Here is a 23548-nt window from a genome sequence, read left to right as displayed (position 1 = left end):
CACCCAGCTCCGCTAAGACCCTGCCGTCCCCCTGCCGAGGGCGGCCACACAGAGCGGTGCTCAGGTCTGCAGGGGTGAATGTGTGGGCTCAGTCTCAGCAGCCCTGCCCTCCCTGCTCACCTGGGACAGCTCGGGCTGGGAGAGGCCGGGCTGGCTCATCTGGGAGGGCTGGCTCATGGAGATGTAGCCCTGGGTCAGGGCGCCCTGGGAGAACGGCTGCGACGCCACGTCTTGGCTGGCCTGGCTGTTGGGGAGATTCGTCTGGCTGGGTCCAGGGAGCCCAAAGCGGTTCTTCTGGCGCCCCCCACGACCAGTCTTGCCTTTTGGGGTACCCCGGCCTGAAAGACAGCAGTCCAGGTTCCTTGAAGGAGATCTGCACCCAACCGACAAGCCCAGCTGCCCGAAGCCCAGATGTGAAAAAGTTTTGGCGCCAGCGTGCTTTTCGCGACGAGCAGCCAGCCGGCGCTCACCTGCTGCCGGCCCGTTTGCTTGTCCGAAGTACCCTGGCGGTGGCATGGGGGGCATGACCAGGTTGAAGGGGATGGGAATGTTCATGGCGGCCACGTGGCTGGGGCCCGCGCTGATCATGCCAATCTGGTCGTGGGTCTGGAAGTACATGTTTGAGGGCCGGCCTGCAAGACACAAGGTGAATGGCAGGTGTCAGATCCCACTGCGCCCACACCTGGGCCACGAATGAATGCTGAGGAGCTGGAATGTCACTCTCATCCTGCCGCTGCTGTCAGAGGGTTTCTCGGTGCAGCCTGACAGCAAAGCCACTGCAGTGATACAGAATCTCACGACTCGACCCCCACTCTGGACAGCCTCCCTGGGGTGGCTCCCGGGAACAAGACTTTTCTCCCAGGGGATTGGAGAATCCCTGGCCTGTAAGCATCCAAAAGACTGAAGCTGTGATGCATTTCCAACTGAAAAACAAAAAAAAGTTCTTTCAAGGGAAATTTTAAGCTCACATTACCTGCACCCCCCCCACCACCAATAACCACCAAAAGCAAGAAAACACCTAAGTGGACAGACCAGTGGATCCCACTGAAAATGCAGGCCCCCAGGCACCCCCGGGCTAGGCATATCCCAATCTGCACAGAGATGCCCGAGGGCTGGGTAGTCAAAGGGAGCCAAGGCAGGACAGCATAGCCTTCTGGTCTGCCCTCCGGGGCCGAGAGCCTTAGCTGGGCCCACAGGGAGCTCAGGGATGAAAGACGGGCCCAGAGTTCCCTACGCAGCAACTCACTGGATGTGGCAACATCCGTCACTTGAGCCCAGCAACCAGAATACAAGGGAAGCAGGGAAAGGGGGCTTGCCTACTTCATAAGTGAGAGGAACTGCTGGGCTGCACCTGGCCCCAGGATGGCCACTGAGCCCACAAGACAACAAAGCTCAGTGTAAAATGCAGGCTTGTGGCACCAAGCACCCAGGTGAGCGAGTCCCCCTCTATAGAGGCTGGTGCAAGGAAGGGTCCCAGGAGACAGGGACCTGGGGGATGAATGGGAACCATCTAGACGCTGGCTCAGGCAAGAGGAGGTGCTGCACACAGCAGGGGTAAGGCTCAGCCCCAGGACAGAGACCCCATACAGGAGAGCAAGCGGAAACGGGAAGGCCAGTGAAACGGGAACCGAGTCTGTGGACAGCCTGGAGAGCTACAGGGGTGCCCCCTAACTGAGTGGGTGAACCAAGTGTAGGGTGGGTAGAGAGCACTGCGCCCTGGGGCTCGGGAGCAAACAGACAGAACTACAGCATTTGCTTGCAAACCTCCACAAGCAAAGTTCTGATGTTTAAGAAACAAAAACAAAGAACAAAAAACCACAACGTATGTAGACACTGCCAAAGACCAAGTCTTTGATTTTAGACAAGGGAAGGTGAGAAGGAGCTCCATCAGGCAGGTTTCTTGGGAGGTCACCCCAGGAGGAACAGGGCCAAAAGCTGCAGGCGTGGGAATGATCAACATCCACAGGGCCGGTGTGCTCCCCCGGAGAGCAGACTCACCCTGGCTGCTGCGATCGTAGACTGATCCGGGGATGATGGCCTCCCGAGCATCATACATAGCTGTTGTCATGAAGCGGGCTCCCTGCAAGGGTTCAGACAGGTGAGGAATTTACCACCTTGACACAAGAACTCTCTCAAGCTCTGGGGGCCAGGCCACACCAAGGCCGAGCCCCAGGCCGACCCCAGGCTTGCTGACTGCTGGGCTCTGGGCCTCGCCCACCCCTCCTCCACCGGCTTAGCCTTTGACGCTGAATGGATCTGTCTTTGGGCTTCACCTCAAACAGCACCAGCTTCTAGGTCCCCCAGAGCACCCTGGGTTCACAGGGTTTCCCACTGCCCGGTCCACCTCCTAGCTGCCACCCAGGACTTTACATCCCAAAAGGCCAAGTTGGAAAGCTTGGGAGACACGGGACGGGGGAGATCCATGACAACAGGCCACATGGACACGTGTGACTGCCCTCAGCTCACACTTGCAGGAAGAGCAGCCCGGCCGGGCCCCCGCCCCCGGCCGCTCACCGGGTTGATGGTGTTGACAAGCTTCCTGGGCTTGCTGAACTGCATGAGGCTCTCACGCAGGTTGTTCAGCGGCCCCTCCACCAGCACCTTCTGCTCCTTGTAGTAGTTCAGCAGGTGGTTCCAGAGCGGCTGCTTGGACAGGGCCTTCGGGTTGCCCACGATAATGACCCCGTACCTACAAGGCGTGGCCACAAAAACAAGGTGTTTGAGGCTCTGCATGGTACGCAGAACACCACGTCACACAGTGAAGCAAGAAAGAACAAAAACCCAAAATCCACTCCCAAGGTCACAGGATGCGCTCCTGGCGCCCCATCTGCCTCCCTGCACGGGCGCCCGGCCTGCCTCCGACAGCGCCATGAACACTGGGCACAGACAAGCACACTGCCGTCACAGTGACCTGGTGCTGGAGCCCACCAGGCAAGCTGTCCCCAGCGCACCAGGTGTTATCTGCAGACAACTTCGGAGGCGCCCAGACATCAAAACCCCTCCATGAGCAGAGGAGCTCAGATGAGCCTCCTTGTTCGCAGCCACGGGTCGGCCTCCTGGGAAGTCAGCCGCAGCCCCCAGCAGGCTCCATGGCCTCGGGAAGCCCGACAAGCCAGGGCACAGACCTCAGTGACCAAGCCAGGGACTGGCTTCTCTGGTGGACGCTCACCCCACCCAGCTGTTTCAGGACCCCCATACCCCAGTGCTGGCCACCAAACAAGACAGCAGCCTAGAAGGGGGAGGCGGTGACAAATAACCACCATGTGCCCTGATGGGAAAAGGAACCAATGGGAGAAGCGAGCCTGACTTCCGGCCGGTGTGGGGGTAGCTGTGGTCTGGTTTTACTCAAACGTAACGAAGAGCCACCTTATTCTCTCTAGGTCCCCTCTGCTATCATATCATCATCATTTCAAAAAAATATTACATTCTAGGGCTAAAAACATAGGCAAGACCAGAAGATAAGACTCGGGGATTAACTGTCTTCACAGAGATACAAACTGCACTAGTGGGTTTTGAGCTTAGGTCAAAAGAGCCTAGATGACCCTGCCCACAAAACTGAGGCCACACAAGCCCACCAGGACAGGAAACAAAGGCATCTCATCGGGACGCCTTCTCCCTAAACTACTGCTTGGGAGCACTCTGACCTCTGGCGCTGGTGAAGCCCAGTCTCACCCGCGTGGGGCCCAAAGTTCAGCTGTGGTGGGAGGAAAACTGGAGGAGACGGCGAACCAGGCCGGGAGCAGCCCTTGGGCAGACCTTCCCGGCTTCAGGGAAAAGTCAATCCGAAGAACTCCCGTGGCAGGAGGGAGGCACCTGCCACCAGCAAGGCCCAACGGGACGTAGTCCTCCATACCTCGCTCTGGTCAGGGCCACATTAAGCCGCCTGGGGTCATTTAAAAACCCGATGCCTTGGTGCTCGTTGGCTCGCACACAGGAAAGGATGATGAAGTCCTTCTCTCGCCCCTGGAATGCGTCCACACTGGCGATCTCCACCTCCTACAAGGGACCCATGGTCGCAGTCAGCCAGCTGGCTGCCTTCAAGGACCCTCAGACTGTGGGAACGTTGTTGGGATGAACTGTCCAGTCCCACCAAGGAGCCTGGGACCTGAAGCCTGCAGAGACCCCAACGCCAGCCTCCGGCAGCAAGGAGGGAGCCCCTCTGGCTGGACCCATTCCCCCAGGGCTTTCCCGGTCCCCAGCCCCTCTCTCCTGGCCTTCCTGTGCTCTGGTTGTTTTTTTAACTGTGGCAATTTGTTTCCCAATAATAAAAGCATACATCCTTGCTGCAAAAGCCCTTAGACGGCACCCAAGTTAACAAAACAGAGACCACCTGACATGGTCACTTGGGCGCTACTTCGTGTTTTGGTTCATCTCTGCAGAGAAAGAGAATCCTGTGGTCCCGCACCCTTCCAGCACACACACCCTGTGTGCTTCACCCAGACAATGGTACAAGAGGGAATGGCATTTTCACGACCACATAACATCCACCACAAGGCCAGCAGGTAATCATACCATACAGTTCAACTTGGAAGTATTTTCAGTTTTGCTCTGAAAACCATCCTGAGAAAAATCCGAAGGGAACACACGCCCTCCCAGGACGGCGGCACCAGCCGCAGGCCCAGCTGGGCGTGCGCACCTGGTAGAGCTTGGTGTGCAGGGAGCCGCTGAACTGCATGTACTGCACCAGGTAGGAGCGCTGGCCCTCGTACGGGGTGATGATGCCGATCTGGTCGGGCTTGGCCCCTGCCTTCAGCAGCTTCGTGGTGATCTTCTCCACGTTGGCAGCTTCCGTCCTAGGAAAACCCGCGTTTCAGTTCCTCGGCTGCCCCCGTGGGCCTGGAGACCGAGGATGGAAGCCATGGGAGGTGTGGGGCGGTTCCAGATCCAGAGCAGCCCTGAGAAGGCTTTGCCCGCTGCGCCCAGAGCCAGGCTCCCCACCATGTACCAAGAGAGTCAAAGGGGACGGGGGAGGCTCACACGTGGGCTTAGCAGTATCTGCTCAATAGAAGGACACACACTGAAGACGCAAAGTGGAAACAGCTGCTGGTTTAAGTGTCTACACACAGCGGGGACAAGGAGGGCTAGGAGACGCTTCAGAACCACGGCAGAAAACGAACGCATGCGCGGCGGCTGGCGGCTACTCGCCAAGCTGCCCATGAAGCCGGCAGACACCGAGGGCAAGTCTGCGCTTACCTGTTCAGGTAGGAGGTGCCTGAGCTGGCGATCTCCTCTTGGCCCTGGGTCACGTAGAAGAACATTGGCTTATCAGGTTGGGGCCACTGGAAGTCAAACCCCTTCTTCACTCGGTCAGCTATCACCAGGGAGGGAAAAGAGGCAACACTTCCCATTAGAGAAGAAAGCCACCGCCCATCCTGACCACATACAAAGGGAACAGTGCAAAAACCCGTGCTACAGCAGTCAGCAGCAGGCTTCAGGCAAGAGACCCCGGTCAGTGGGGCCCTGAGAAGGCCACCCAAGTGGGTCCAACCGCCCCGAAACGTCCTGGAGGGAGTGATGCTGTGCATACCAACACCCAGCTGTCCGCTGCACAGAGCCGGCTCACTCACTGAAGTTACCTCCCTGACTGGTGCGTTCTGTGGCCTGTTTAAGAAATCTCCGCCTACCCCAGGGTCACAAATACATTGTTTTCTTCTAGAAGCTTTACTGCAGTGCCTTAAAGGACCCATAAATCCCTCCAACTGGCTTTTGTGGATGACACTGCTGAGTCAATCTCTTCCTGTCACAGACCAAAGTCTTTGAACAGGTGGGTCTGCCCCTGGAGTCTACCTTGGGCACTGTGCCCACACTACCTGAGCAACGGCAGCTCTGTAGTAACTCAGGACATCTGGCCGTGTAAGCCACCACCTCCACGGAGCTCTTCACGTGCACTCTGGCTGTTCTGGGCCCTGTGCATTTCCTTATAATTTCAAAAATTAGCTCGTCCATTCACTTGCCCCACTGACCTCTTTGGGAATTTTGGAGCTGCATCTAATCTATAGATCAGCATGAGAAAAATGGCATTTTTGCATCAAAACAGCCTAACACCAATGATCCACTTTATGTCAAGCTGAGAAAGAGTCCACGTCCATCTCTATCCTTCTAGCAAGGGCAGTAGCCAACCGGCTAGCTCAGTGGCACATTAGCCCAGGGGTTGCTGGAGAATGTTTGACCACTGGGGGTGGTGGGGGCAGGGCTGGTCTATTACAGCCTCCAATTTCTGTAGTGCAAATGTTCCCACCACAGCTGATGTCAGGCTACCCCAAGAAGGGGTCTGGGTGGGTGCCAGCACTGCCTTGGACAGGGGCCACCTTGGACCTCAAGGGTGCTTCTGGGAATTAGGCTGTATTCTGGGTTCAGATTCTAGTTATACAGGTGTGTTCACTTAGGGAAGACTCGCTAAGCTGAACACTTAGGATTTGGGCACTTCTTTACACTTTAATGAAGAATTTAAAAATGTGTGCTCAGGGTGCCTAGGTGGCACAGTCAATTAAGCGTCCAACTCCTGGTGTCTGCTCAGGTTATGATCTCAGGGCCGTGAGATCAAGCCCCGAGTTGGGCTCTGAGCTCAGCATGGGATCTGCTTCAGATTCTCTCTACCTCTCCCTGTCCCTCCTGCTCATGCTCAGTCACTCTAAAATAAAAAAATCTTGTTATTGTTTTTTATTTTTTTAATTTCTTTTCATTTTTTTTAAATTTTATTTATTTATTTGACAGAAAAATAGCATAAGTAAGCAGAGCAGCAGGCAGAGGGAGAAAGAAGTAGGCTCTCTGCTGAGCAGGGAGCCTGATGCGGGACTCAATCCCAGGACCCTGGAATCATGACCTGAACCGAAGGCAGCAGCTTAACCAACTGAGCTACCCAGGTGCCCCTGTTATTGTTTTTTAAAGATTTTATTTATGTATTTGGCAAAAAGAGAGCAAGAGAGGGAACACAAGAAGGGGAAGCAGGAGAGGGAAAGCAGGCTTCCCACCAAGGAGCTTGATCCCAGGACCTTGGGATCATGATCTGAGCTAAGGAAGATGCTTAACAACTGAGCCATCCAGGTACCCCTGAAATAAATAAATCTTAAAAAAAATAAATATATACGTGTATGTACTTAGCAGGCGCTGACCATGTGCTGGGCACGGAGGACACCACAGGGAGAAGCCACCACCACCCCTGCTCCCTGCCCCCCAGATCTGCCACCATGGAGGCAGGCAGAGCAGGGCCAGCAAGGGTTAGAATCAGTGCTGAGCGTGGCTTTCCCAACTTGGGTCAAATTGCAAACAAGTTCCTTGTAGCCTGGCCTTTCCTAGCGCCACCACCCAATGGACCAGCAATGTTGTAAGCATCATGGTGACGGGAACGCTCATAGTGCCATCAGCTCCCGGGACCGCATGGCACCATGGCTGCACAGCTTGGCCAGGCGCACACGCTCAGCCTCCATCTATCTCCTAGATGGTAGGCCGGACAAGGCCAACATGGCAGGCTGCTGGCATTAACCAGACATTAAGAACGCCAGTCTCAGGGAGGCTGGGTGGCTCAGTAGGTTAAAACCTCTGCCTTTGGCTCAGGTCATGATCCCAGGGCCCTGGAATCGAGACCTACATCGGGCTCTCTGCTCGGTGGGAAGCCTGCTTCCTCCTCTACCTCTCTGCCTGCCTCTCTGCCTACTTGTGATCTCTGTCAAATACATACATACATACATACATACATACATAAATAATCAATCTTTTTTAAAAAATGAAGGAAAAAAGCAAGCCAGTCTCAGGGGGCGCCTGGGTGGCTCAGTTAAACGTCTGCCTCCGATTCACGACCCTGTCACGATCTCAGGGTCCTGCGATCAACCCCCTGCATCAGGCTCCCTGCTCGGCAGTGGATCCCTCCCTGCTCCCACTCCTCCTGCTTCTACTCCCTCTCTCTGTCTCTCTGTCAAATAAATAAAAATCTTAAAAAAAAAAAAAAAAAAAAAAAAAAAAGGAATGCCAGTCTCAGGACCCCTTATATGCCCTAAAAAGTTGAGGAATCCAAGCAGCTACCATTTCCATAGTTTACATCTAGTGACATTTACTACGTTTTAAACCCAGAAACATAAAATACTTATGAATTCCTTTAAAAATAAACACATCAACGAAAATTTTTAATGAAAGGTAGTATTTCCCACTAAAATATACATCTCGAGTTTCTACGACTCAGCTGTGACTGACTGCTTCTGTGCTGTCTCCCATCAGCCCTCACAATAGGACAATCGGACCTCACAGATGGACGGAACTGGAAAAGGGAAGAATGTTTTATAACTTTCCCCACAACCATGGGATTCTGCCTGACTCCACACCAAAGCTGCATCGGAGGTCACCCTGCAGGTTGGTGATGATGGCTTTTCTCCTCTGCCTGCCCTTGGGATGGCCTCTGACTTTGTAACATCCTTGTGGGCCATCAGAATGGGACGTACTTGTTCACCAAGTCAGAGCTCCCAAAGACTCACACACTTCACAGACACTTGTCACTACCACAGATCTCATCAGAAAAGCCACTCGACAATGGAGAGACTTGGTCGGTTCAGATCAGGGACATGAGTTTTCCAAAATTCTGCTTTTCATTTTGAGTCCTCAGGTTTTATCACTGGAGATAAATATTGTCAACTGTTTTCTTTGAAGCCACAGGCTGACTCACTTTGATCGTTTCTGGGAAAGAACCTGCTGAACACCCCAGTCTGAATGACCGACCATACTGTGTCCCTGAGTCCTTTTAAAAACACCTACCATACCTGCCAAGTGTCTTAGAAGAGCTCCCGACCTCAACACGCACAGGGTCATATGGATGTACACAAAGTGCGTATGCGTCACTGAGGCATTCAGGGTCTTGCCTGCTGCAAGCATGTGGCGGTGACGACACATGGCAGTCTGGCAGCACTGTCCCCACTCATGCCAAGGCACCAGCCAGCAGCCCTCCAGGGTTGCCTCTGCACCCTCAGCACGAGCGTCCTCATGGCAAAAGGGCACACGATGCCTCAGTATTATCACGAGGGTAGTTCTGACCTCCGTCCTGTGAAGCCCCAGGGCCCGGGTTTCGAGAACAACGGGGTTAAGGAGTGGGAGGAACAGTCAGTTCTGCCACCTCCCGTTCTGTCCGCTGTCTGGTAAGCCCCCGGTCTGAGTTCTCAGGTAGTGACTCTGAATTTTACCAGGTCAAGCTCCCCCTTGGCCACATGCCAAGGATGTCCCACACTCCAGGGTAGACACACCATCCCGCAGACCACCGTACCTGAGGTGCCCCTTACACATGAGTGATCACCACATAAGGCCACTTAGGCAGTGACAACAGGTGTCATCTCGCCAGGCTGAGTTCCCTCCGGCCCCCCACTGCGGGCTGAGCACTACCTGCAGTGACGCCGTTCTGGAGGGAGCCCTCGTAGAAGATGTTGGAAGGGAAGGCACTGAGCGCGGGGTGCATCCGGTACTGGACCTGCAGGCGGATGGGGCGGATGCCCAGCACCACCAGGCGCTCGAAGAGCGACTGAGACAGTCCCGCCTTGGCCGCTTTCTTGCACATCACCACAGGGCCCAGCTGGCAGTGGTCACCCACGAGGATGAGCTGTGGCGAGAGGCCCACACAGGTGAGGAGCTCAAGTATGAAACAGGAGACGTCCGCGTAGGGGGGCACGAAAGGGCCCTGGTGCTCTATGACCACCCAGTCACATGGGACTCAAGCAGTAAGAGCCAACCAGCACGGGAAACCGCCCCCACATCCAGGTATCCAGCTTTCCCAAACAAGCTTGGTCACACCACTTCTCGTTTACGAAAGACCTCCGTTAGCACGGCAACAGCGTTTGTCGTAAAAGCAAAAATCTTATGATTTCTTTTGGTTGTCAGAAACAGATACTACCAGAGGTCTTTTGTAAAAGCAAAGCGGTGTAATACGAATTTTCAGAGAGCAGGGATCTTCTGCGCTTTATCCCATTCTGGCTTGTGAGAGGTTTCAAGGCAGTGCTTTACTGCTGGATAGCAGGGGAAACCGAAACATGGAACAACAGACTTGCACTCAGGACCCACAAGAGGTGGGGGAACCCATCCTTCCAAGAACCCCTCAGTAAGCCCGCTGGGCACCCCTCTGCTCTGCCAAGACATCACAGAGCACTACAGAGCATTACCAAAAACAAACCCCCAGCGCTGAGAATGACACGGAGCTGGAAAGAGAGAACACACGCTGGTTTTCAAACGGGACGACGGTGAATGGCCCACCTGCTTGGCGCCAAGGACCACGGGGACCATGCACTCTGGTTCAGTGGCCTGGGTGCTTTCGTCAATTAAAATGGAGCGGAACTGCATCTTGGCGAGCCTCGGGTCCCCTGCACCCACACACGTGCAGCAGATGACATCTGCGTTCTGAAGACGAGAGCAGGCAAAACATCAGGGAACCTGCATGGTAAATGCTACCACGTCCCCAAGGGCAGGTGGGACAGGGCACTGGTCTGCGCCCTCCCTGACACCTACGGAAACAGGCCGCTGTCCCACCTGGACAGTATCTACACCCAGGCTGTAGCGGCACCACCTTCTGAGACCCTAACTGACCTAGCTCCATTGCGAAAACCTCTCAGCACAGATGTGGTTCTGTGCCTCAAGGCAGCCTCCGAGAGGCAGTGCTGAGCCGGGGAAACCTTGCTTGGTTTGTTATAAAAGAGCAGAGAGTGTTCCAGACCCACCTACAGGCCAAGATGTGCAACCACTGAGAAGGCAAAGGTGGGAGGTATCAACGTTTTCTCAAAAGCAAAACAGACTGCCGCACAGGCGCCACGGTCTGCCCGGCACACCGAAACAGGTCCCAGGGCCACACAGAACCGAGCAGCGCAGTGGTGAAGAGCTCACCATGAGCAGCTCCCTCTCGGCGGTGCGCTTCAGGGCCCGGTACCGCTTCTCGTCAGCAGAGGACAGCTCCCCCGTCTCGTCCTTCAGCTGCTGCAGCTTCTGCAGCTCCGGCATGCTGGAAGCACCGTGACACGTCAGCAGACAGGGGAGCCAGGTGTCGCCAGGGACCACGCCAGGGACCGCGCCCAGGACACGTGCCGCGCTTGAGGCAGGCTACCCCACACCCACCTATCCATGTTCCTGATCTGGTTGTGCAGGGCCAGGAAGGACACTGGGGAGTCAATGGCCTCACGGCTCTTGGCGCAGAGCCGCACGACCTTCAGCCCAGTCTGGTGGATCTTCTCAGTCAGCTGGTCCACAGCTATGTTACTTGGAGCACAGACGAGCACGGGCCTTCAACACAAGGTGGACAAATGTCTCAGAGCTCAGCCAGAGGAAATTCAGGAAATGCTCACGGCTAAGACTGTTTTTCTGACTCCCAGACAGTGGAGTCCCCCAACTCGTGACCTAAGACTAAAGCCAGGAGTGAACAAAGCTGAAGAAGCAAAAAATCCAACCGGTCTGGAGCTTCCAGCTCCCACCTGGCTGACACACTTCTCATGTGCAGCTACGCTACTAACGGAATCCTACATCCCTACCCCCACCGGCACCGTAAAGTCTCTCGAAGCTGCGTGATATGTACAGGCCCAACACCTGCTGTCCCACTACGGCCCTTACTGGAGCAGCAGGCTTGCTTGGGAAGAGCAACCACAGAGGCCAGATCTCATACAATTAACGTTAAAACCCAGCGTGCCAGGTAACAGGGGCCCCCAGACGTCCTGGCAGACAGGTCTCTCTTCCCACCCTGGGCTACCCCGAGTCCTACCCATTGCCCTGCCGAGCGAGGTGGTAGACGATGGTGGCAGAGGTCACGGTCTTCCCTGTGCCTGGTGGTCCCTGGATCAAACTCAGCGGTCTCTGCAGCACAGTCTTGACAGCATAAACCTTCAGATAACAGGCAGTCGTGAGGCGGCAGCCGGACCCGGGGAGTGGTGGGAACGCCCGCCCCAGCAGGCCCTGCCGGCTGGGCCCGCACTGCACCGCGCCCCGGGGCAGGTGGGCACCTGGGAGTGGTTGAGGTCGGGGAGCCCCTGTGCCGTGAAGCGCTTGGGCAGCTGGCACTTGATGATCACGTCCTCCACCTCATGCCCGAGCAGCTTATGGTAGATGTAGCCCGAGACAGACGTCTCATCCACGGCAAACGTTTTCAATGCACTCTGCATCCTGGAAGGAGAACTCGAGGTCGGGGACGCGCACAACACAGTCCTCGCAGACAAGGACGATCACTCAGACGCTGGAGGCAGAAGCCGTGCCCTGGGCCAGGCACGGAAGCAGAGCCAGCAGAGCCTGCAGGGCCAAGGCACACGTACCTATCAAATGAGGTGGACTTCCATACGAAATCCACCTGGAAGTTATGCGTCACCTCCACAGGCGCACCCACACTGCTCCGAAGCTCAATGGCGATCTCATCGCCATAATCTGTGCCACTGAGTTAAGTTTTGTCGTTGTCTAAAGCTGGGTTTACCTTTCTGAGGAGCCTTCACTGGGTTACCAGGGAGAAAGAGCCTCCTCTGTGCCAAACATTAGCAGACACAGCCCACCCGGCCCACCCTCACCAGCAGACGCCGCCATGGGGTCCAGGCCCCCCACTACCAGCTCCTGCGCCCTCCCTATGAGCGCCAGGGCAGCGCCCAGCATGAAGCAGCTGCATCCCAGCCGGGGTTCCAACTGAGCCTCCAGAGCCTTGGGGCGCAGAGCTGGACACATCCCCACAGCACAGCTGAAGCAAGGACTCAGTGGCAAACGCCAGTCAGAGGGGCCCCCCCAGAGCCAAGGCCGCCTATGATGCCCTTTCTCCACCTGCGCGACCCCCATGCAGGCCACCTGTGCTCAGGACAAGCTCACCCATCTGTACGCAAAGGATACTATCAGGGACCTTGATGACGTGGCCGATCCCTTTCCACAGGGGTGCCAGATCCCCTTTGTACCTCAGGCATATCTCATCCCCCTGCATGAGCCGCATGTCTTACAGAGAAAACACAGCAAGAAAGTTAGCGTTTTCAACACGTGCCGAGGCTGCCACCATGAAGAGTTCAAATTAAGGGACACTTTACAAGGGAGAAACTAGGAATTTTATGCTACTTATGGTCACAAATATTTTAAAACTTAAAATCACCTCTTAACCAAATTATGACTAAATCCTCATTACCAGAGTCAGTCTTGGGCAAAGTGAAGTAGGCGATTCTCTTCTTGTTAAGGCCCAGGTCCCACCTGACCGTGATGTTATCTTGAGTCTGAGCACATGAAAAATAAGAGCCCTGTTAGCCTGAGACACAGACACGGGCCTGGACTCCTCGTGTCTGGGTTTCCACAGCTGCGCGCCCTACGGCGCCCTCACGAGCCACGATGTCAGGGTGCTGCGTGCAGCAGCCAACCGCCTGCAACACCAGCAAGGGCGCGTCCGGGACAGAAGCCATGAGGACCCCCAGAACCCGCTCCAGATGACCAGGAGACCCCCACACGACGGCTGCTCTTGGAGGCGGCTTCTCTGTGAATTGCAGAGGGAGAAGAAGCCGGCGGCCGATCCTTGGAGCTCCCACTTCCTACACGTACTCTTCATGAGACCAGTGCCAGGAGTGCCCTCGGCGTGCCACGGGCTCCTCGGCCTGGGCTCTTGCAGCCGTGGGCAAAGGCCGCAACCCTGACTGTGAGGGATTTTGGCTGGATTTTAAATCAGAAAACACTCAGGCCGGTGTTTAGCTCCGAGCAACCAGGCATCAGCCCAAGGGTCGCTCCCTCGCCTGCCCTCAATCCACCGTCCGTCTCCGGGCACTGCGCCTCGGCCCACGTCAGCATCCGCCGTCTGCAGAGGAAACCACCCTCCCCAGACCTTAGGAGAGATGCTGTGTTAAATGACCGAAACCCTCCTGCACACACCACATCACCTGGGACTCTTTCAGTTTCTTATCGTAGTCGGCCTCCAACTTGACCAGAGGCCCAAATATGTTCTGGTACTGGTAGGCATCCTCATACCGCAGAAGCACGTGCTGCGGCTCCTCGTCCACACCTGGCTTCTCCAGGTCCTCCAAGGTGGCAGAAGGATTTTCCTAGAAGACAAGCATGGCGCCTGTTCTTCCCCATTTTCGCCTATATATGAAAGGAACTACAGGCAGGCTCACTAGTCCCTAGAAGAGCAAGGCCTATCCGTCACCTGTCAGAACAAGCTCATGGGGGCATCATACAGAGGGCACCATTGTCCGTGGCATCCACCCCATGAGGAGAGTCCTCATATGGGGAAGTGTACGGGGCACAGGGACACAGACACTGGCCTGGGTCTCTGCACACCCTTCAGTTGTTGCCATTGCCGTTAACCCTCCCCCTGCCCAGGGCTACACCAGTAGGGTAAATACTGGTGATGTCACCCCAGGGACACAGCCTGACACGCCCAGACCATCAAATGGCTACGTTCCCCAACAAACGCCTAGCCCCTGAACCAGGAGAGAGACTACCACTTTTGGGCTGCTGGAAGACCACTAGTTCTCTGTGTAAACAAAAGGGGAGGCCCTTCTTCTTCTCCCAGCCCCCCAGTTTCCTCCTGACCCTGTGCTGCACCAATAGGGGTGACACACTCTTCTCTGGCAGGGACAGAACAGTATCTGGGCTGTGTAGCTATAAACAAGAAAAGTCAAAGAGTTCTGGGGAGCCTGGGTGGCTCAGTCGGTTAAGCGTCTGCCTTCGACTCGGGTCATGATTCTGGGGTCTTGGGATCGAGTCCCACATCAGGCTCGCCGCTTAGCGGGGAGTCTACTTCTCCCTCTTCCCCTCCCCTCTGCTTGTGATCTAATAAATAAAATCTTTTAAAAAAAAGGGAGCGCCTGGGTGGCTCACTGGTTAAAAAACCTCTGCCTTCGGCTTGGGTTGTGATCTCGGGGTCCTGGGATCTCTGCTCAGCAGGGAGCCTGCTTCCTGCCCCCACCGCCTGCCACTTTGCCTACTTGTGATCTCTGTCAAATAAATAAATAAAATCTTAAAGAGAAAAAAAAAAAGTTCTGGCCATCCAAAAATCGAAGCAGAAAGGTACCTTGCTAGAGACACTTGAGAAATATTCTGACTTGCACTCGAAGTGAAAATAAATTCACATTTAAGATTTTGGATTATGGGGCACCTGGGTGGCTCAGTGGGTTAAGATTTTGGATTATACAGGCAATTAAAATTTATAGCCCAATTACGAAAACTTTATCATAAAAGCTGAACAGTCTGAACCAGAGAAGGGCTTCCCTAGAGAACTGGGTCTGTCGGGCAGGGCAGACACCCCACCACCTGACCAGGAGTCCCTCCCCTCTGCTCATCCAGCCGTTGTGGGCCCTGCCTCTCTGACCTCTGTGACCTGGCCCCCTTTCCCCCTGAGCATTCACCCCTGGCCCGGGGTCACCCTGGCTCAGACACGTTACAGGCCCAACAAGGTCTCCCAGCGCCCTCACGGTCCTGTCTCCCCAGGCCCGGCTCCCCCTGACATGTGCACCCACAGCCGCCCGAGGCCAGTTCTGCTCTCCCTCTTCCTCTGCAGTAAGAGAAAAAATTCCAACAACCAGAGCCATCCTTTCCCAGAGGCCCAGCAGAAGGTGCCTGTGGGATTCCACCAAAGGGCCGTTCCAGGTAGAGACCGCAGTCTCTCCCTCAAGTTGCTTCCGGAACCTCCCGTTCCAGAAACACTCCCAGCAGCTCTCCCTGGACAAGAACCATGCTGACGCGGTTTTGCGTTCTCAGCAGGCCCTCACCTTCCAGAGCTCTTCCAGCTTGTTGATCTGCTGGGCGGTGATCTGCCGGGCCCGCAGCTGTTCCTGCTCAGAAGGGATCTTGACCAGCCAAGAGAGGAAGCAGCGGTCCTGGATCAGGGGCTGCCACTGGGAGCTGTCCCAGTTGATGTCCTTGAGGCTGCTCTGACTGGCGCAGGGCTGCCTACAGAAACACCGAGGGCAGGAAGAGCCCAGGTGAGGATGACCTCCACCCACAAGGCTTACCTTTCATCCCAAAGTGACGTTCCCTACATCTTACTATGTGATCATATTACCTTAAATTGTTAGTAATACATTGCCTCTCTCCATGCACTTGAGCTCTGAACTCTCAAAACTCTTAACACTGTTGTTACAGAATTCTTTTTATGATTTAACCAGAACACACCCCAGAAGAGTTACTCAGCATTCCCAGTTCTCTAACTAGCCCCAGCCCCCAAATATCCTCACACCTCTCCGCCCACTGGGGCTGAGCGCCCCCCCTCACCTGCACAGCAGCACCACTACTGAGTCGGCCTTGGCAGGGATGAAGCCGAGGAGGAAGACATTGCGGCAGCCGCAGTTGTAACACTCCAGAACTGTCTCCCCCAGGGGCCCATCCTTGTGCAGAGTCACCTCTTTGCATTTTGCCCTCACGAGGTGATTTACAATGTGGCTGAAACCAGGAAATGATAAATAGTTAACACCCAAAGTTTGGCTTTTCACCACTTCCAATTTTCGAGCCCCCCGTTAAAAGTTCCGGTACCGTTCACAGTCCATTAGCAGGGCGGTCACACCTCATCCATCTGGCGTCCCAGGGGACCAGCCCGCCCCTGAACTGGCTCCCCAGTGAGCGCAAAAATCAATCCGACTTGAACAGCCTTTAAGGAAAACTTTCCTAACGTGTTTCACATAGTTCCTGCTCCTTTTTTTAAGTTCCTGCTTTCTGAAATCCTCCGTACAGGGCCTGAATGAACCTATGGTTGGGGCCAAGGCTGCTGTCCCAGAGAGGCAAGAGGCCTGCCCCTTCCACGGCTCCTCTCGGCTTGCTGAGGCTTCTCCGCTGCTGCTGCTTTCCATTGCTTCTCCGGGTCCCTGTGCCTGCTTCCAGGAGCAACAGCCCCTCCTAACTTGCTGCAGGCCAGGAAACTTGATAACCAAACATATTAGAAACCTGAGGGCAGTAAAAAATATAGAGCAGCGGAGCTCAGTGCTACTCTCAGGAAGCACAGGGCCGGCTCTCAACCGTCTGAAACCACGCTGTCCCGGCTCCTTCCTTGCTGCTGCGTGGCCAGGATTCTGCTGTCCCTCCCATTTCCGGGACACAGCTGACCGACACCCAGGGCTTGTGAAAACTCCACCTAAGACAAGCCGGCCTCGCCTGGGGTCCACGCATGGTGCATGGCTCTGCCTTAGTCTCTCCCAGCTACCTACAGCCTTGCTGCGGGTCTGTCAGATGCCGCCTGGCCACACCTCGGGGAAACCCCTGCTGTTGCAAGCTTCGGCTCAGGCTCCACATTCTAACCCTCTCTGGCCTGTTCTAACCCAGGAAGCCAGTCAGATTATCTAACCAGCTGTCACCACTCTCTGTACCCACAGAGCACCCACTCTTCCGAAGCTGTCACAACTGGGCATTTTACCAGACTGACTTCCTCCTGTCTTTTCTACACCGACCTCACCCCATTATATTGGAAGCTCCCTGAAGGCAAGTGGCTGCCCCATCATTTCTACCATCTGGCCTCATGCAAACACTCAGTGCTGGCTGATGGAGTCTGTTTTCTCTTAGAGGCCTTTCACTAACTTCTCTGATCTTGGCTCTGCTGACCGGAAGATGGGGTTGCCAGCTAAGAAGTTTTATTTAATTACTTTTCCTGAAGGAGAGGAACTAATGCAACCACAGTAATGATGAAATTACCCAGAACATTCTGAAAATGGGACATGAATCTGGTTACCCTGAAGATGCTTTTTCTTTCAAATCTTTAGAATTAAACATCAGCCCATTTTGCCTCACCCAGAATCCCACAGTTTGCATTGCTAACTCTCAGACAACTCGAGATCTGACCACTGTGTCCTCAGGCAGCACAAGATGGTGAGCCCTGGCATGCAGCTGTGGAAGACACAGGAAGGGTGGGGGCTCTGTGCAAATAAACCTGCCTATGGGCTTTTGTCACTGTATGTCTCCAAAACATGAACCCCAGAAGATGCTGCTTTCTTGCTAGTGGCCTGGAGCCCTATAAGACTCTTCTCTGTGACAGTAGTGTGAGCTGTCACACAGCACGGCAGCTCTGGAGGAGCCACCAGGACTGGATTCTGTGCTGGAATCCAAGCACCAGCACAAAACTGGTCTCACCCCAAACACAAAACACAAGAGACCCAGTCACAGCTGCTGCTGATCAACAGCAGGAAGGGAAGCCCAGAGACGATAGTCAAGTGAACTTAATTTAATCCGATGATTCAGGATCTGGCCCGTATTAGCCTCAGGACTGCTCCGATGAGCTAAGACCAGAGGGAGGCTTCTCAGGAAGCGGCTCCCATGGATGCCCATTACTGTCCTGGGAACATCCTCCCCAGGCACCCAGTAATGAAGATGAATGGGTGTGCCAGGAGCTCATCTTGCAGAAAAATATAAATAAAAACTGGGAATGAGAATTAAGCCAACCCTACTTGCATAATAAAAGAACCACAGAGAATAAATCAAGGGTAAATACATTAAGGCATTCACACACCACCATCTGTTTCAAGTTAAACCAGTCACAGAGGAGGGAAAAAACCAGGTTTGTTAGCATGATTTTATATTGTGCTTTTGCTTCAACATTTCCATAATTTACACACAAATCTGAGCACAGCACTGATTAAAGACACATGCGCGGTCTGATTATCTACCTGCCAGAAGTATTTCCACGCCCGTTACAGAACCACTTCTTGCTGGTGTTACAGTAAACCACGCAAGCAGGATCGTGTATTCCGCAGTAACTAAAAAAGTCAAAACATCAACAGTTAAAGCTGGAAGGTCTCTCTCTGGTTTTAATTTGGCAGGATGTAAAATTCTTTCCTCTTAACAACATTTTAAAATTTTTCATTAAACACATACTCAAACCCAACGATCCCACTAGCAAAATCCAATCAGTTAACTGCAGAGGCGTCCTGATCTTGCAAATGCAGGGAAGGGGTACAGGGTGCTGTGGGGGCTTCCCGAGAGAGAGGCCCTAGGAAACAGCAAAGCCTCTGCCAGTGGGGGATGAGAGCTGTAGAAGGTGCCGGGGAACCCAACAGCAGAGTTCTGACGCCCCGAAGCAACCCCTAGCTACCCCACCTTGGACTTAAGTTTCAGGAGCCCTGACTTAGAAGCAGGGAAATCAGCATCCCTGGCTCTGCGCACACAGAGTTAAGCTGGGACCACACTGCATTCACAAGGCGCTCCACTTCCCGGCAGAGGGCGCCATGCTCCTGGGAACACTCAGCTCAGACCCAGCAGCAGAGGGTCGCCGGGTGCGGGTTGCAGCCTGAGCTCAAGCTTGCAAGGAGCACCTCGAGAGAGCCCCCAGCCTCATTCTTCTGAAAACCAAAAAACACATTAAAAAAAAAAAAACAAAAAAAAAACGGCTCACCACAGAATTCTGTATGTGTATGAAGCCAAGCCTCAGTCTCAAACTAGAATGTGCTCCAGCCAAGAACCTTCCCTCCAACCCCCCACACCATGGGGACAGCTGGGTGGGTAAGGGCATATGCAAACTTTAAGCACCTGCAGCTTTACCAGAACCACTTCACCGGCAAATGTGTAGATAACAGGAACACGAAAACATCATTAACACATACGTAAAAACATTTATAAACAAGTAAGAAAAGAGCCAAAATAAAGTTAAAAACAAAAACCCAAAATAAAGTTAAAAAAAAAAAAATGTCTCCCAACAAAGCAAGGGACGGAGCAGCCCTCTGTCCTGTGGTGGGTACAACCTTCCGAGGAGCAGTGGCCTGGGAGGTCAGCAAGACAGTGACATGGCTCAGGCCCAGAGTGGCCCTGACTGGCCAAGTGCCCTGAACAAGATCAATTCATCTCTTTTGGTTTCAATTTCCTTGTGTATGTATAACAAAAAACTGAACACAAGTCTCATCTTATGGGTCCAAATACAAGGGATGGGTCCTGCTCTAGGTGAGAATTCCAAATTTGGTCAACAAGCAGTTCTAGCCACTGGCTATTTAATACCAACTTTTTGGGAATTTTGAACTCATCAGAGAGGCAGATATTTTAAAGTATCCTACAATCATCTATTTGTAAAAGAAATCTTAGCTGCTGTTTTTACTCTCTAAACCCAAGTCCTCACCAAATGTAAGTTCATTTCAAATGAGTGAGTGGGACAGGTACTGGGACCCACCAGGACCTGAGAGAAGGCCTCTGGGTGAATCGGGTATCAGAGAGGGCTGATCCCACCCTCCTGCCCAGTAACAAGGACTATGTATACACTGGCCTGAAGAACCTTCTTATTTTGGACTAACAAATGTCACAATCCATCATCTTACATGGGCTTCCAAAGCCGGCAAACCCACTCAGAATGCAAGAGCTCTGGGACGTGAGTCCGTGCCTCCGCCATCGGCACTTACCTGCAGGCATGTACAGGGAGATCCTTAGTGTAATAGGTATCCTCCTCATCTTCTTCGAAGTTCAACTCAGCCAACAACTGGCTGGTCTTGGCCACGCTGTCATCCACGGCCCCATTCTGCAGAATGCCCTCTGGTCCACCGACCTACAGCAGAACAGCAGCATCACCATGCAAGGCTGCAGCTCTCCACCCCTTAGACCAGGCCCACAGCTTGCCCCCCGAATGAGCAGCCATGACGACCTTCCCATGAAGCGCTGGCCCGCTCTCCACCTTGAGAGAGTTCAGCTTCTTCTGAATGGACTTTTCACACTCTCCCACCTCCCTATTAAACCCACCCGTCCAAAAACAGGGTGCTGGTGGCCTAGGTCATCCACCCTGCCTCCTGCATATCCAGGTCCAACCCCACCTGGTCACAGAGCCATGACCAAACCAGGATGCTGAAGATGACGCTTTGTTCCCATGACGGGGGGCCGCAAGGAGCAAGATGACTTTACACAAAGCAGTTGCAATCCCCTCTGGGGACAGTTACACAAGGTCAGGCCACGAGGCCTGGAATCCCACCAGAGTGAAGGTTCCCGCCAAAGCCTAAGCCAGAAGAAAAGGCTGTGTCCACTGAAGATGTGAGAGAGCAGTTCCCCCGTTAGTCAACACACTTCCTCCGCTGCCAGCTTCCCTTTCCAGAGAGCAGACCGTCTTCATTATGAATTAGAAGTTCAATGTTTAGGATTACCCTCTGAACTCAGGCTATATATCCTTACTACACATACTACCTTTTATATGTTACAATAGCAAAAACGTACGAACAGGCAACTTTAACAAGCAGCCATGAATTTCACAGGCACTTCTGCTGAGCTCACATGTTCATTCAGAGGCACACAGACTCAGTTCGCCAGAGTAAAAGGCATTCATTCCTAAAGCCATCTCCAGGAACCCTGGGCGGTAGTCAACAGTCCTTGTTATCTCCCCACTCCTGTGGGGATGACACATCTCCCACATGAGGCTGGGTCAGGCAGCAAGGGCGTGGAGTGGTGACAAGGACAGGGAGGAATGACAGGAGCCCCAGGGCAGGCGCCAGGTTTCTCTGAACTGGGGGAGAGGATCAGACACCAGCCCCCCTCCCTCCAAGAGCCCCTGCCACCTTGAGCCATGCCGTGTGGGCAGCTCAGGCCAGTGCAGCTCGGTCCAGCAGTGCCCACAGGGCCTTTCCCTCTCCACTGCTCCAGCCAAGTCACCTCTAAGATTCTAAAGACAGCAAGCAGTTCGGGGACACCTAAGGGGCTCAGTCAGCTGAGCCTTGGATTCTTGGTTTTAGCTCAGGTCATGATCTCAAGGTCATGGGATCAAGCCTGTGCTTCTGGGCTGCATGCTGCTGAGTCTTCTTGGGATTCCTTCCCTCTTCCTCTCCCTCCCCCTTTGCCCCCTGCCACTCACAAACTTGCACTCTAATAAATAAGAAAATAAAATCTTAAAAAAAAATAATAAAGACAGCAGTTCATTTGGGGATGGAGAGGGGGCAGGTGGGAATGGAGGGGGTGTTTCCCCCTAGGGGGCATTCTGGAAATTGCAGTGGTGAATTTGGGTTAAGTAGGGGGTCAACATCTTTGTCTAATTATGGTCTCGGCCCAGACCAGAACCCCATTTCACAGCTTCTGCCACTACTTTAACATGCTTTTTGCATGTAGGCAACAACTAGATTAAATGGAAGAAAACTACACTTTGTTTGGAAAAAAAAAAAAAGAAAAATCAAAATCAACTTTTGAATTTTAATGCAAAGATGGTGCTGTAACATAATTACAAGCACTTCTTTGGGAATCCCTGATCTCTTTTTAAAACTGTGTGCAAACCACTGTAACCACCTTTTTTTTTTTTTTAAAGATTTTATTTATTTATTTCTCAGAGTGAGCACAGGCAGAGTGGCAGGCAGAGGCAGAGGGAGAAGCAGGCTCCCCGCTGAGCAAGGAACCTGATGCAGGACTTGATCCCAGGAAGCTGGGATCATGACCTGAGCCGAAGGCAGCCGCTTAACCAACTGAGCCACCCAGGAGTCCCAACTGTAACCACTTTTAAGTGCACAGCTCAGTGGCATTAAGTACATTCATATTATTCTGCAACCATCATCACCATCCATCTCCAGCACTTTCCCATCTGCCCAATTTTCATCTGTTCCCATTAAACACCAGCTCCTCATTCCCCTCCCCTAGCCCCTGGAGCCCACCATTCTAACTTCTGTCTCTGTGAATCTGAATACCCTAGAGACACCATATAAATGTCTCATAGTTTGTCTTTTGTGACTGGCTTGTTTCAAATAGCACAATGTCCTCAACACTCATCCATGTTTTATATAGCAGGTGTCAGAATTTCCTTTTTTAAGGCTGGGGCACCTGGGTGGCTCTGTCAGTTAAGCCTCTGACTCTTGATTTCAGCTCAGGTCATTATCTTAGGGGTGTGAGATCGAGCCCCATGTCAGGCTCCGAGCTGGGTGTGCAGCCTGCTTGAGATTCTCTCTCTCTCTCTCTCTCTCTCCCTTTTCATCTTCTCCCCCCACTGCTGCACATAGGTGCTCTCTCTCAAAAAAAAAAATAAATAATTTTTTTCCCCCTTTTTAAGGCTGAGTAACATTTCACTGAATAGACACATATTTTGTTTATCCATTTATTCTTCAGTGGGCTCTTGGGTTTCTTCCACCTTTTGGCTGCTCTGAACATGGTATACAAAGACCAAGTCCCCACTTTCAATTCTTTTGGGGATATGCCCAGAAGTGGGCTTGCCACATCTTATGGTAATTCTCTGTGTAACTTTTTAAAAGAAACTGCCATAGTATTTTCCACAGAAGCTACATTATTCTCCATTCCCACCCACGGTGCACAAGGATTACAACTTCTCCACAGCCTCTTCGATACCCATTATCATTTTTGTTTGTTCTTAAATAGCCATCCTAATGAATACCAGGTGATGTCTCTTAGAGGTTTTGATGTGCATTTCTCTGATAGCGAAACTGAGCATGTCTTCATCTGCTTGTTGGCCACTTGTGTATCTTCTTTGGAAAAAAGAAGTCCTTTGCCCATTTTTAATCGACTGTTTGATTTTTTGAGTTGTGCTCTGAAATTGATAGTTGGCTATCACTTCAAAAAGTCACCTCTCTGTTTTACAACACTTCTCCTGACACATGCAGTGGCAACGCTAGTGTGAGGCCACCCGCAGGGGCCACTCCTGGTGTGACTGTGCCCAGGCACACTCACTGGTTGGTTTTCCGAAACTCTGTAGCCCAGTTATGGCATCTGGATTTCACCTTAA

At 53.2% G+C, this 23548-nt stretch overlaps 1 protein-coding gene across 2 annotated transcripts in view; it reads right to left on the bottom strand.

Annotated features, from left to right (window-relative positions):
- UPF1 (UPF1 RNA helicase and ATPase) overlaps nucleotides 1–23548 on the bottom strand; it is a 36911-nt gene that overhangs the window by 2704 nt on the left and 10659 nt on the right. Inside the window, exons 2-22 of one of the 2 annotated variants that reach the window (XM_032867729.1) lie at nucleotides 20256–20398; nucleotides 18540–18629; nucleotides 16165–16332; nucleotides 15663–15843; nucleotides 13830–13991; nucleotides 13061–13178; nucleotides 12811–12909; nucleotides 12255–12363; nucleotides 11949–12108; nucleotides 11711–11829; nucleotides 11074–11238; nucleotides 10846–10960; nucleotides 10222–10365; nucleotides 9361–9574; nucleotides 5194–5311; nucleotides 4637–4793; nucleotides 3854–3996; nucleotides 2515–2689; nucleotides 1999–2080; nucleotides 471–632; nucleotides 121–338 (exon numbers count right to left, since the gene is read on the bottom strand). In XM_032867729.1, coding sequence (XP_032723620.1) covers nucleotides 121–338; nucleotides 471–632; nucleotides 1999–2080; nucleotides 2515–2689; nucleotides 3854–3996; nucleotides 4637–4793; nucleotides 5194–5311; nucleotides 9361–9574; nucleotides 10222–10365; nucleotides 10846–10960; nucleotides 11074–11238; nucleotides 11711–11829; nucleotides 11949–12108; nucleotides 12255–12363; nucleotides 12811–12909; nucleotides 13061–13178; nucleotides 13830–13991; nucleotides 15663–15843; nucleotides 16165–16332; nucleotides 18540–18629; nucleotides 20256–20398 — 3042 coding nt within the window. The remainder of the gene's footprint in view (nucleotides 1–120; nucleotides 339–470; nucleotides 633–1998; nucleotides 2081–2514; nucleotides 2690–3853; nucleotides 3997–4636; nucleotides 4794–5193; nucleotides 5312–9360; nucleotides 9575–10221; nucleotides 10366–10845; nucleotides 10961–11073; nucleotides 11239–11710; nucleotides 11830–11948; nucleotides 12109–12254; nucleotides 12364–12810; nucleotides 12910–13060; nucleotides 13179–13829; nucleotides 13992–15662; nucleotides 15844–16164; nucleotides 16333–18539; nucleotides 18630–20255; nucleotides 20399–23548) is intronic. The other variant, XM_032867730.1, reaches the window with a different exon arrangement.

This window comes from Lontra canadensis, unplaced genomic scaffold (assembly GCF_010015895.1).
Source record: "Lontra canadensis isolate GAN:19392208 unplaced genomic scaffold, GSC_riverotter_1.0 scaffold35, whole genome shotgun sequence".
NCBI lineage: Eukaryota > Metazoa > Chordata > Mammalia > Carnivora > Mustelidae > Lontra > Lontra canadensis.
This window is presented reverse-complemented; position numbering and strand designations above follow the sequence as displayed.